General features: G+C 32.5%; 2 protein-coding genes and 1 long non-coding RNA gene across 3 annotated transcripts in view; 2 read left to right on the top strand and 1 right to left on the bottom strand.

Moving 5' to 3' along the window:
* Positions 1 to 315: 315 nt before the first annotated feature.
* Positions 316 to 2,657, bottom strand: LOC105317043 (uncharacterized). The gene is made up of 2 exons (XR_898221.3): positions 2,347 to 2,657; positions 316 to 738 (listed from the first exon to the last, which is right to left on the bottom strand). It is a non-coding gene; the product is annotated as an uncharacterized lncRNA (long non-coding RNA).
* Positions 2,658 to 4,464: 1,807 nt separating this feature from the next.
* LOC136273323 (receptor-type tyrosine-protein phosphatase alpha-like) overlaps positions 4,465 to 14,007 on the top strand; it is a 70,621-nt gene continuing 61,078 nt past the window's right edge. The window contains exon 1 of the mRNA XM_066077756.1: positions 4,465 to 5,410. The gene's annotated coding sequence lies outside the window, so the exon portion shown is untranslated. The remainder of the gene's footprint in view (positions 5,411 to 14,007) is intronic.
* Positions 5,350 to 13,280, top strand: LOC136275526 (uncharacterized). The gene is made up of 9 exons (XM_066084996.1): positions 5,350 to 5,410; positions 6,514 to 6,723; positions 7,211 to 7,441; positions 7,766 to 7,906; positions 8,098 to 8,238; positions 8,527 to 8,664; positions 8,858 to 8,995; positions 10,689 to 10,826; positions 11,201 to 13,280. The coding sequence occupies exons 1-9, from the start codon at positions 5,350 to 5,352 to the stop codon at positions 11,422 to 11,424; spliced, it is 1,422 nt and encodes a 473-aa protein (XP_065941068.1). The 3' UTR covers positions 11,425 to 13,280.

Below are 14,007 nucleotides of genomic sequence, written 5' to 3'. Positions count from 1 at the left end.
TCATCATAAGGTAAGGCGTATTGCCTCATGTACATGTACTGTGTAATGTTTACATAGTATGGGTTTCACAACATGTATTTTCCGGTGGAATTCTATATGAATGGGTGATCTTTTTACGTCAAGAATTGATTCATAATTTGAAAATTAAGATTTTTTTGTCCATACAACTTGCATATAAATGTTGTAAATGTAGTTAATTAACTACATTTACAACATTTATATGGATGCATTTATTCATACCGATATGAAGTTCTATGACAAAATTATCATTATTTCTGTTCTGTTCCGCCATTTGTAAATGATAATCAAGATCGATTTTTGTTTAATGTTTAATCGATTAGTATAAGAATACAAAAATCACTCTACAAAACAAAATACAATTTAAAATTTTTCACATCAAATACAAATGTATACATAGAGTATATACAAAAATGCTATATGAAACACATATCTGATGCTGCCTCAACAGTACGCTTGCGTACAAATTTTAAAATATTTTAGCAGAGTGGTTTCATAGCAATCATGTTTTCTGCGCATGTCAGAGGTAGTTGGACCACGCCCAGTATGTGTTGATTGACGTCTTTGATCGGAGCGATACACGCCCCAAACGGCAGTAAGAGGACGTAAAGCCAGGCGATGAAGAATCCGATTGGCCAGCCAAGGAATATTAAAATCAGGAACCACAGGAACGCCCATAGAATTCCGGCACCTCCTTCACCCTTGCCCATCTTGATTTATCTGGAATAAGAAGAATAATGTTGAAAAACTCAAAAACACGAAATACATTTACTGCTATTTTGTACATACAAGTTTAAGCGCTTTCAAAAATACTTATTTAGTGAAATAAAATATCTCACCTTGCGGATGCAAGTAAAAATATTATACATGTAATTCTGATGCTTATTGCTTGCTATCAACCATCGTCGGAAACCCACGGTCGGTCTCGCTTCTCTGAGGTAAGAGAAGCTAGACCGACCGTGGGTTTCCGACGATGGCTATCAACAGGCCTGATCTAGTTCGGAGAGCAATAACAGTTTCACATGTCGGTATATTCAGACAATAATGACTTTACATGTACATGCCCCTGCTTGGTTTATATAAGTATATGTCGACAGTGTAATACATGTATTTAGGAAAACAGTAGGCAACATTCTTAGTCACCATGTTTTGTGTAATCGTTTAGCTAACTGACACATCAGATCAGATCATAGAACATACAGAAAATAATACCAGTAATAGTTATGATACAAAATAATGAAATATTTGTAGACATAGTATAGACACAGTATAAAATAAAACGGAAATGCATCAGAACATAACTCTACTATCTAATCCACTACTGTAGTAATTGTTTCTGCGCTCTGTATAATTACCCCAAGTTACCGGTACTTAATCACTGTTAATTCACTGCATTCTAAGTTATGTCAGTTTATATACGACATGCGTACGTAGGGGGTTTAGTACTGGTAGCGGACTCCTCTAGGGACGATATTATACAACACCCACCCTTCCACCCCCGCTCGTTCTGTGATCGAGACCCGGTAAGAGAAAAAAAATGAATTACGTACTTTACGGGCCCATTACACGGCGGTGATTAGGGGGAAAAAATAGATTGACATTTACAGGACCTCCGAAATGAAATTGTTACGTAATTATTTGTTTGTCTTTATATGCACATGGGAATATATATATAAAATTTTCATATCTCTCTCTCTCTCTCTCTCTCTCTCTCTCTCTCTCTCTGAGAGATTCATTTTCCAAAGTATGAATGCTCGTAGTATTCATTATACTATACGTGGACACCCCCCCCCCCCAACACACACACAAACACTCACCAATTCTTCTACGCCCGCGGCTTTAATTTTCATGTCCGCGCCACAAGCTAATTGATTGAATTAAAACCCACTCCACAGCGCAAACACGTTGGTATTTCAGTTTACCGACTAATTGTAACAAAATATTTAGCGCCGAATGAATGGACTTGGAAAGGCTACCGCTGTTTGTTTACATTATCAGGAACGAAATGAGGTCGACGCAAACGTTAACTGCGATGTATATCGTTTGCAATGTTAACCCCCCAATTCAATCAATGTATGACTATACACACTGGTCATTCAACTGCGATCGCAAATTAAAGGCCGCACATGATGTATACATATTAAACTTACGTTAAAAAACAGGAAAAGTTTATAAATATACGCACCATAACTTTAATGCAAAAACACATGTAGTATCCCTGATATATACTGCAATTTATCGTTGAATCAACAGACGGTAACTTGAATAAAGCTTCCTTATTCTGTTACAGAAAAAGGATAAATATATACACATAGATAAGACAATTACCTGAAGTTTGGCGATATTAGGTGATGGATGCTCCCGCTGTATAAAATCACGAGACTTTTCCTGTGTGTAATGAGTGTGCTGTTATATCCCTTCGTCACGTGCAGTGTATGCGTGCGTGTGAATTCCTTATCATGTGAAAGATGATACATACATGCATGTAGTACGTTAGCCCGGAAAGAAACACACTTAAAAACTCGGGCTATTTATAGGACATCCAGGTGCATTCCAGGCGCGGATCTTTAAAGCAACGATTATATCATTTTTCGATCATTGGTTCTATCGTTAGCCATTTTATTTATTTAAAAATCTATCTAGTGAAAAAAACCCTGCAAATATTTAGACAGTTTTAAACGATATTAAGGAAAACAGTGTGTGTGTGTGTGTTTGGGGGGGGGGGGATGGGAGGGGGGGGGGTTCAGAGTTTTGACCTTTTTGCGCTTAACATTCAAATTTGCCCAATTATGTCTCACAAATTGAAACACAATTGATATACATGTAATTACATCAATATATAGTGTTTCAAAGTATCCACAATGATCAGCACTAAACGTTGCCTCAATTATTGTCTCTATATAATCAAATTGTAAAACCTCAAACGTAGCATCAACAATCCAAATCAAATGTTTCCGATAGTATGATTCATTAACACATTTCTTCACTGAATTAACATAAAACACTGTGCGGGATACTCAAACAGTAATTTTATATATGCCAGTGCCAAGGTGGCATTTTCGCACCAGTCTAATTAGCTGCATGTATCGAAATATTCAAATATGCTATATGATAGACTTCTGTGAAATCAGTGAAATTCGTGGGGTCAATTTTCGTGGATTGCTTTAAATTTACAGGTTTGTGGGGACGTAAATTCGTGTATTTTCTTATACATACGAACGGAAATATGACTTTAAGACCCTAATTCACTAATTCGTGGAGGATGTTAATTCGTGGATGAAAGATACCCACGAATTCCACGAAAATTTAGCCACCACGAAATTGAATGATTCCACAGTATTGCGTAAAGAGTTTTCAACCACCTTTGTTTTATTGTATCTCACTTGAGGTGAGGCATTTACCATTCAAAAATAAATTCCCACAAGAGAATAATATTGTCCCATGGGAAAAACGATGTTCCAATGGGGAATTTGAAATTTCCTATCGGAATAAAAGAAATTCCCATGGGAATTTCAATTCCAATAGGATTTGATGAAATCCGATAGGAAATTTATATGTACTTGTCTGAATCAAATTTCTACAGAAAAAAAACTTTCTCCTATGTATAGGAAATAAAATTCCTATAGGATTTATTGAAAAAAAAAAGATTGTCAATATTTTCTGTAGGAGAATCGTTTCTCCTAAGGGAATTATCATTTTACTATGGAATATTAATTTTTAAAGGTAAATATCTCACCTGTCAGGTGAAACACATTAAAAACAAAAGTGGTTATACATCTTATCATTAATTTTGGTATATATGGATTTTTCCGAAACTGCAGGTGCAGATATGTCACCTTTAGCACTGGCAAAATTCTGCACAGTGTATGTTATTTACTACATTTCATCACTTAATTACATGCATACCCAAGACAATACTGTGCTATTTGTTTAATTATCGATTATAGTTATGTTTTTATCTGAGAAAAAGCTCGTTTTATAGCTCTTTAATGTTTCGAAAAGTATGAAAAACTTTAAAAAGTCAAATGGTACTTTTAGCATGAAACTATGTCGTTAGAAGTATATTTTACCAGACGATAAGCACGTTTAGATACTGTGATATTATAGTTAAAAGGCAATTTTGATGACATTAATAATGAAAGAAATAGTTCAATTTTTTTATTACTTCAGTAATCGTGTGATTTTATAATTATCTTTTGCATACAGCGTAAATTGAGAGGTGTAGATGTATAAAAAAGCAAAATGAGATTCCTTACGTCCAGTGTATACGTAGTAAGTAATTAAGAAAATGATGTCATTTTAGGGTATTTGGTATTGTTTATTACCAAGAACCATACGATTCATAGGTATAACATATATACATAAGTAAAATGAACAAATAAACAAATGAACAAGTAAAATAAACATTTAAAAAAAAACCAAACAAACAAACAAACAAACAAAAAAGAAAGACCATCATAATCTTGTATTAGACTGCGTGTGCACATAGCAGTCTGCAAAATGTACATGACAGAAGTAAACAGGATAATGAAGAGTATATTCTCAAAACAAAAACAATAATTATAATTTTATCGTAATTTTGAGCATTTATATAGGTATCTTCCCAAATACATTAATACATGTACGACTGAAATCGACTATCGGAAACATGACGGTACGATGCTTTTTGTTTTAATAGTAGCAGTTTAAATTGAAACAAAAACGCTTTTTTGTATATACCTGTATAATCGATTTTCATATATTTACAGAATATGTTCCGAACATTTTGCAAGAAAAAAATGTTTCTGCATTACTGAATTACATCAAATGTAAATATATAATAAGTCAAATTCTGAATGTTGTCTTATATACTGGTATATGAGTACCTACAGTGTACCCTACTTATTCCCACCTACCTGAAATTATGATTTTACACCTGAGTGATGCAATGTATGTATCATATGTTTTAGACTTATTACCTGTATTTATCACCTGGGATGCATGTAACATTTCAAATGCAACAAATAAATAAACAAATAGATTTATGATTCAGTAATTATTTTTTAATCATAATTTTTAGTAATTAAATAAAGTCAGCATAAGGGACAAGAATTTATACACTATACATGTATGTAATCTTTTTACAGATGTGGTTGTTACGTATATATAGTTTCAATAAATTATCAATCATTTAATTACTAATCAAATCGAAAATAGCACGACAAACGCCCTGGAATATCGGCTGCTGCGGTTATTATGCAATTTTAAGTTCTATTTTTAGAATACTGCACAGTCTGATTACACTGTAGATGCAATGCCACTGTGTGTGAAGTCATGTTACAGGGGATGAAAATGGCCGCAATACTCAATGTATTCCTTTTATTTCTATTTGTTTCCAAGACTGTGACGTACAGTGAGTAACTTAAATTAACTCTTTACTTTGTGGACTTGATAGAATTGAATTAGTCAAGTTAAAGTTTTACTCCGTGCCATCTGTCACTCATGCATATATTGCTAATTACTATTGTTTGCTATTCTTATCTATATCGATCATTTGTTCATTATTATCATTAATCAAGAATTAGGCTTCGGATTGTTCGGGTGTAGTTTTTGGATTCCCAGAAATCGCCCATACCGACCTAAAGTTCAAATAAAATGCATTTTTACCATCTTGAGCATTTTAGGCTTACTGTCGCCGGATATAAAGAAACACCTTATTATCCCCGATGATAGTTTAAACAGCATTTGTAAAAAGTTTACAGGCACGTAGCATCATTTTTGAAAGTGGGGGGGGGGGGGGGGTAGACATATCAAAAAATAAATCTTGACAAGCACCCCCCCCCCCAAAAAAGGTTACTTTCCGAAATCCTGGAAATCTTAATCGGGGGGGGGGGGGGGGGGGTGGGTGGAGGCTGGCCCCGCTGCCCCACCCCTTGATGCTACGTGCCTGGTATAAGACTAACCTAAGAACGTTTCTCACCATCAGACGAGTATTTGGATAACATTTTAAACTTGCATTTATTTGTTTTCTATCGGCAGTTAACTAGATCTTACAAAACTAGTGAGGACTTTGATTGTTTTATATAGAAAACAAGCACACGATTAAAATTGGTAGATGTAGAAAATAATCCTATGATAGTTAACTGTAGAAAGTTATAACCATTGTTATATTTTGAACAGATTCCTAACATGAAACTCATGTTTCAATCTTGTTTTATTCATTCACTAACCCTGAAGCTTTGAGTTTGTGTTTTGGTTAAAAAAATAATATAGCAAAAGTTAAGTACATGACTACAAGATAAAATCAGAAAAAAACCCCGAAAAAAACAACATCAAAATTAACACACCCTTCGTAAAAGATTTCTTAAAAGCCCAGATTAACAGTATCCAATTTACTAGTGCAAGAGGATTGATTAAATATTAGATGAAAATACCATGATTAAGACAATACAATATACTAAGTAAATATAAAATTTAATGTTATATGACATTGATTTAATGACAATCTTTTCTTAGCCCAACTTGTCAGTTCCAACACAATAGCTGTAAGCAGTTCAACTTATGGTAGTTACGTGGCATCACGGACTGTGGACGGTAATACCGACCAGAATCACACAAGTTGTTCTCACACCAATGTGGGCAGTAGTATCACAGAGGCGTGGTTACGTATTGACCTTGGTACAGTCTACAGTGTCAAATCAGTCAAGTTCTGGTACAGAGGGGACAGTAAGTATTATGTTGTAGTATTTATTCATATTATGATGAAAAATAAGTAATAATATTTGTTTTAATGACCATATATTAAACTGTAATTTAGTGTGATTATTTCAATAATAATGACCAAACTTGATTACGTGTTTGAATATATATATATTTATTCAATAAGTTGAAAATAACATAATAAACTATTTCAAACATTCTTCGGGTTAAATATATAACAAAAATTACCTTTATACTTATTTACATACTTACTTACCTCATAACATTTACTGCATAGTGGTCAGTATCATATACTGATATATGTAATCGTATTTCGATGAAATATAATTTACTTAAATAAAAAAAATTATCATATTTTATGGTTTCCTTTAGTGATGAAATTATAAACAGAACTAATTAAATGTGCATGACATGAATATTTACCCAGGATTGTCCTTAAAACAATCATAAAAACTAAAATTCTTTTCATAAAACCAATACATATGGGGATCAGTGTATTACAACACAATACAACTCCGTGGTTACTCTCTCCGTGTGTCCAATGATACCAATGTACCACCTCCAGAGTCCTCGTGTTACACAGACCCAGGAAATGTCACACTACCCACCATTCTAGAGGAGGACTGTAAGAGGACAGCTCAGTACATCTGGATCTATCAGAACAAAATTTCACATTACATTGACCGTTGTCCCATTCTTGCAATCTGTGAAGTTCAGGTTTTCGGTATGTAACGATTTTCTATAACAAGCTGATGTATAGCTATATAATAATACTTAGTTAAATTATAGCTCATAAATGTTAGCATAAACAAGTGAAGTAACAAAAAATAGGTAGATGATGTAGGTTCTTGGATTCATGTATATCCATAAACAGGTAAAACTAATCATAGATAAATTTTATTACATACTTTTGGATTTCTGTAGTATAATTACATGCGGTTATATATTAATTTTATCAAATGGCAACTTTTGGTTTTAATTTTACTTTACAGCTATGAAACAACGAGTTATTTACAAACCAAATTGTTTTAAGAGATGCATTTTTCAGGATGTGAGACTGGACATTATGGAGGAGACTGCTCAAAGAAATGTGACCACTGTAAGAACAACGCTACCTGTGGGATACAGAATGGGGAATGTGATGATAATGGGTGTGCTAGCCCTGGACACCAGCCTCCGCTTTGTAAAGGTAAACCTCTACCTAAAGACATTGTGTTTCAGCCCTTTCACCGATATCTATAATTTACATCAAGGTAAAGGTACATACCTACATAACTATATAGACACTCTGTAGGCCTTAAAACTTCGACGAAATATCGATTTTCAGTTTATATCAGATAACCGACATTAGTTGATATTTTCACAAGTTATTTATCCTAGAATGTTATACTGGATATTATGGTGAGGACTGCTCCAAAAAATGTGACCATTGTAAAAACAATGCTTCTTGTGAAAAACAGTATGGGGAATGTGATATCCTTGGCTGTGCTTACGCTGGTTATCAGCCTCCTCTATGTAAAGGTAAGATGATAAACAACTTAAGGAAAATAAACTAGATTGCTTTTGAAACGAGTTTTGATAAAAAAAAGAAATTTCGTTTTATTTGTAGTGCTTGGTAAAAATTTGGTCAAAGTATATATGAAATAAAATCTAAATATTATTTATATAATTTCCATGAAAAACACAGCATTTCCTACACATTAAATCAACGTCACAAAGATAAACAAATAAAATACCCGTGTATAGGACAGACTTTTAAAGTCATCTTTTATTTTGTAAAGACTACACAAACAATAATTGTATTAACAGGTTGTATTCTTGGGATGTACGGTCTTCATTGTGAGAGATACTGTAGCCGATCCTGTAGGTTCGTTGACTGTGACAGAAAAACGGGCACCTGCTTAGACGGCTGTAAGAGTGGATACATCGGGAGTTTCTGCAACCAAAGTAAGACCCACTGAAGAAAGATTATACATTCCTAAGATCATTTAATTGTTTATTAGTTTACAAGTGTCTAAATGTATACACATATACATTGTCTGCCTATCTGCCGGTCGGTCGCTCCGTCCGTCCATCCATTTATGCATCCATTACTCCATCTACTATGACATCAAACCATTTATATATAAATGATTTTCAGCTTGTCTTAATGGTAAATACGGACCAAACTGCAGAGAAATATGTGGACATTGTTACAACAACTCAGACTGTTACCATTGTAACGGGACATGTCTGGAGGGATGTGATCCCGGTTATTGGAACCATGAATGTAAAACACGTACGTTTTTTTTTTACTATCAATCTCTAAAACACATGTGTGCTTTTTTAGATAATTCAGTTAAATTTTTGGGTGATTTTTTTTACAAAAACAATGCCGAAACTTGTGCATAATTAAGCGCTTTAAATAACCAAACTTGTTTGAATTATGGTAATTTTTTTTTCATTGATCAGAGTACATTTATATTAAATATAAATATTGCTTAGAAGCGGAAACAGATCGTATTTATGTTAAACTTTCTTCAGATAAAATTATTTTCAATTCAACAAAATAACCGTATATAATTCAAAACCAAATAGAACAGACAAACACGTTTTTCAGTCGTCTTCTATAACAGCCATGAGATTTCTCGTGTGGTTTTATGGGATTTAAGCTTGGGAGTTTTGACTGACTTGATAACGCTAATCCTATTGAAAATAAGCAATCTTATATCGTTCTACTCTAAAACATCAATTAAGACAAGAAATCATATTGACGCAAGCGTCAAATGGGCCGCAAAAAATATAATTGTTGTATGAATCATTGGTTGTTTACATAAAAACACACCACAAAGAAGAAAATAAGAGTTGGTTGTACTAATTTTTATGGTAAATTTTAATATACTTTCAGGAACTTGTTTTTAAGTTTAACATTTTACTATTATCATAAAGAATCGATTTCGTTACTGTAAGCACTGTTTCTAACGGAGAAGACACTGCATGATTTGTACATTACTCTAATACAAAGTTCAACTCATCATTTTTCTCCTGGAGATTATGTATTTTAAACCATTTTGTTTTTTTTTTTTGTTGCATTGTATTGAATGAATGCATTAGTTCAATATATGATTTCAAGGGACCTCATAATAAAATAAAAATGGATTAGTTCAAATTTTCCAGTCAATTCAAATTTTCATTTCTGTCATATTCTTGCGTAAATAATTGATATAAAATTAAATGTCATTTCATGATATTCTCTACCACTTTTTACATGAAAATATAATAAATACACACGCAAAGTCATTTTATTTGACATGGCACATGGAAATTCAAATATATCATTTATATGAAATTTAATGACATTCAGGTCTTTAGTATTTCATGTCTTTAGTATGTCCTGCTTACCGATCCTGATGCATTGTTAAAAGAATGAAGAGCTCCGAAATTTTCCGAATAGATTATAGTCTCGATAACAACGCGCCAAATACGACAATCTACTAAGTATGACCTACTTTTCATTTACGAGTAAAACAAAAAATATGTGATATTTTCTAAGAGGCATAAAACATATTTCTACATGCAAATTTACTTTGTATTAATTCTATTAAAAAACAAACTATCCCGCAGAAACGCAGTAACAATATTTAAATGTGTATCAAATAACGGACCGCCTTCCGGCGGCCCGTAAAAAGGGTACACAACAAAAGAAAATCATATATATCTGATCTAAATGGAGGAAATTTTATATTAAGTTCAAAAACCCCTCCTAAATTCTCATTGGCTGTCCCAAAATAAAAACCGATCATGGTCAGAAAACATGGCGGACAAATTAAACATGCGTTGTTGACATACACGAAAATAACAAATACTAGACTATGGACTGTACTCGATATTTGTGGATTATTTCATGCCATTCACAACTACAATGTTTGAATTTAGGTAAGAAATGCAAATTTTATTGTCATTTATACGCGATTTAATACATTTAATTCTAGCCTGCAGCGACGGCAGATATGGACATAATTGTCAGTACACATGTAGTGGAAACTGTGTGAATGGAGAGGCGTGCGATAAAACAAACGGAAGTTGTAGGTCCTGTGTCGATGGATTCCAAGGATCTAAATGCGACAGAGGTAGATCATTGAGTTAAACAAATCCAAAGAATATGATTCTTTTCTGTTCTTTTATATACAGTATATATCATCTAGTTAACTTGTACCAAAGCAATGTATCCTCATGTTATCACACTGTTGAAAGTCTACTTTAATTGTAAATGATGTAGAGACAGACTTGCCAATGTAATAGTAAGTTATTCAAGTAAAGCACACACCAAACCAATCTGCTATTTATCATTAGGATTCATGTTTGAAACTTTTTCATCTTATCTATTTTGTATGTTTGAATTTACTGCATTCCTCGACGGATAATTAGCATTTAAGTATGCCTTGCTTTTATTTTTAATATAGAATATTTTTACTGCTTAACATATAAATGATGTTAATTGTAGATATTCGCCAGTCACCAACAGATTTAAAGAAGGAAATGGATATAGATCATCTGAAGATGGAAAGAATGATGCTAGAAAATCAGAAAACAGAAAAAGAAATCAAGAGGCTAGAGGCAGAGACAGAGGTTCTACGTGTGAGAAAGAACGTTTTATTAAGATTGCAAGGGATATTAAGCGAACTCTCTGAAGTTGTTGTTCAGTTGCTAAATGACAGTAAAATTTGACCGGTTTATATCTTTCATACTAAATTTATTCCATTAGTTAATGATTTTTGTGTCTATTTACGCGTCTGTTAATGCAGGATATGACATGTTATGATTTAATAGAGTTTAATTCACTATAACGGCAGATCAAGTAGTGAAAACGAATCAATGCATTTATTGCTACTCAATATATCTCCAAAATATGCATTTCAGAGCCTTTGCATTTCATATTCACCTCTAAAATCACCTTATTACCTACGCAGATTGAAATGAGTGACCATTTTCCATAGAACATTCTTCGTTAAAATGTAAAGGATTTCTTAAAGAACTTATTTGTTATTAGGAGCTGCTGATAAGGATGGTCTTGAACACACACAATTCGATACCTCGCATAGTTGTGTATCATAGATTGATAGATGTTGTTATTCTTCGCATTATATTTTTGGTTTCATTTATCTTATTTACACGAATAAAAAATCAAACGACTCATCTATAAAATACTCCCTGGTCTTTTAATTCTTTTTTTATTAGAATATATGCTCCTGTGTGTTAGGAAAATGACACTATAATCCACTCAATTTGTCTACCATGTAACTGTGACATGATGTATCGTATAGCATGTGTTTTTTAGTGTTATCTGAAAAGGTCATGTAATTACCTACATTTTCACATTTCATTCTATAGTCAACATCTTTAACAGCGTCATGTCTTTCAGGATATACAGTGTTTAAGTACTGCATGCTTTCATAATGGTGCATGCTATTTTTTGTTGTTGTATTTTACAGTTATCTTAAAAGAGAATACAATTACTGACATTGTTACCAATCATTTTGTCGACCACGTCTACAATAGCAATATGTCGTTTAAGATGAAGAGTAGGTAAAGTACTGCGCACGTTGAACACTCAGTGTCCACTTTAACAGAGATCTGATAAGAGGTAATTGGGACAAATTTAGATAAGTGACCGTGTTTTGTACTAGTTTACAGAAACAAAAACTAAACACTGGGCAACATTTGAAAGTTCATTCTTATTTAAATTTGATGAGGTTGTGAATCCTAATGGAAGTATTAACTAATGATTAAATAAAGAAATTGCAAGATAAAAAATGTTATAATTTTGACATTAACCATCCAGTTACTCCCCCTTAATTTATTCGATCTGAAAAATGTTTTTTTTTAATTCATGACCACTCAGTTTTTCTTAATGAAGACAAATTATTTGTTTCAACTATTGATGGCTATATTGAGATATCGTTTATCATAATACTAGAGATAAAAAAGCAACAAATAATGTGTATAATTATACACCTTTTGATATATATTATAAATAAAAAAAGCCATGTTAATTGCCACATTATACATTTTAATTCTTTTTCATATTTATCATACTGTTCAGATGTAACTCTCATTTATTAAGACTGTGTCATGCAGGTTTTTAAATGCATACAATGTATGGCTGACATAGGATTTATGGCCATCGTTAAGCTCTTCTTAAAATTGCTTTAAGGTGCAAAAAGGTAGCTTAAATACGATATATAAGCCACATTTAAGCTATATATGATGCTTTAAGGGGGACTTAAAGGGGGCTTAAAGAAAGCGTAAAGATGACTTAAAAGTGGCTTTAAGCAGCTTTAAGACTATCGTTAAATCAATATTATGCCACCTTCAAGCCATTTGATAATGAATAAAGTCTTTCTTCAATTTTTATTCATTTAATTTTATGATTATAAACAAAATTGAATTTGATACCCTATAAAATGACTGATTTTTGTATTTCTAGTAAATGAGATTCACAAAATTCTATCTAGTACCAAAAATTGATTTAAAATGAATTTTGTTGAAGATTAAAGGAGAACTGGACTCTGATCACTTGACTATCATTGCATTGATGCTTTGAAGTGCTTACTCTAGTATGACGTCACAATTGATTTGATTGTATGATGTTATGATGTCATATATCCATTAAAACATCATACAGGATTTGATAGATCTTTTTTCTTTACTTAACAGCTCTAAAAAAGTCAATGTCACAATATGAGCTGGGGGACATTGACCATTTTAATTTTAGAAACGTAAATGTATAATATCATATACGGTTAATATAATCAGATATATATTCTGATAATGATCGGTTCATGTTAATTGATAAATCTAAATAATGCATTACTTTTTTGATAGTTCAAAACAGAATTTGTCACAAAAAGGTCATAATTCCAAAATAAGAGTTAGTATTGATTCCTATTGTTGCATCTCTGTTAAATGCCAAGGAAGTATCCTTGAACACTTTATAAGTAATAAAGCACGTTGACAAATTTTTATGTGCCATCACATTTTTTTTCAAATTAAAGATCAAAAACTTAAAAAAATGAAGGGCTGATTTCAGCAAAATATTGACTAAATGAAGATATTGCTTTGTAAAAAAAGCCAGTTTTATTTTTTTAAAAAAAATGAAGTTTGTTCTCTTTCTAAAAAGTAATGAATGTAATTTAAAAATAAGTTCCATCAAATAAACAATTATCGCACAAAATTGAAAACCTTAAAAAATGCATAAAGCCAAAAAAAAAAAGAGGGGGGGGGGGTAAGTCCCATCAATATAGCTTTCTT

Source organism: Magallana gigas, chromosome 1 (genome assembly GCF_963853765.1).
Source record: "Magallana gigas chromosome 1, xbMagGiga1.1, whole genome shotgun sequence".
Classification (NCBI taxonomy): domain Eukaryota; kingdom Metazoa; phylum Mollusca; class Bivalvia; order Ostreida; family Ostreidae; genus Magallana; species Magallana gigas.
This window is presented reverse-complemented; position numbering and strand designations above follow the sequence as displayed.

Excerpts from the sequence above, each read along its gene's own strand:
- LOC136275526 (XM_066084996.1), top strand. The coding sequence starts at position 5,350 with ATGGCCGCAATACTCAATGTATTCCTTTTATTTCTATTTGTTTCCAAG. Across the intron at positions 6,724-7,210 it reads GTTCTGGTACAGAGGGGACA|TGTATTACAACACAATACAA; the intron begins GTAAGTATTATG and ends TATGGGGATCAG. Across the intron at positions 8,239-8,526 it reads TCAGCCTCCTCTATGTAAAG|GTTGTATTCTTGGGATGTAC; the intron begins GTAAGATGATAA and ends TTGTATTAACAG.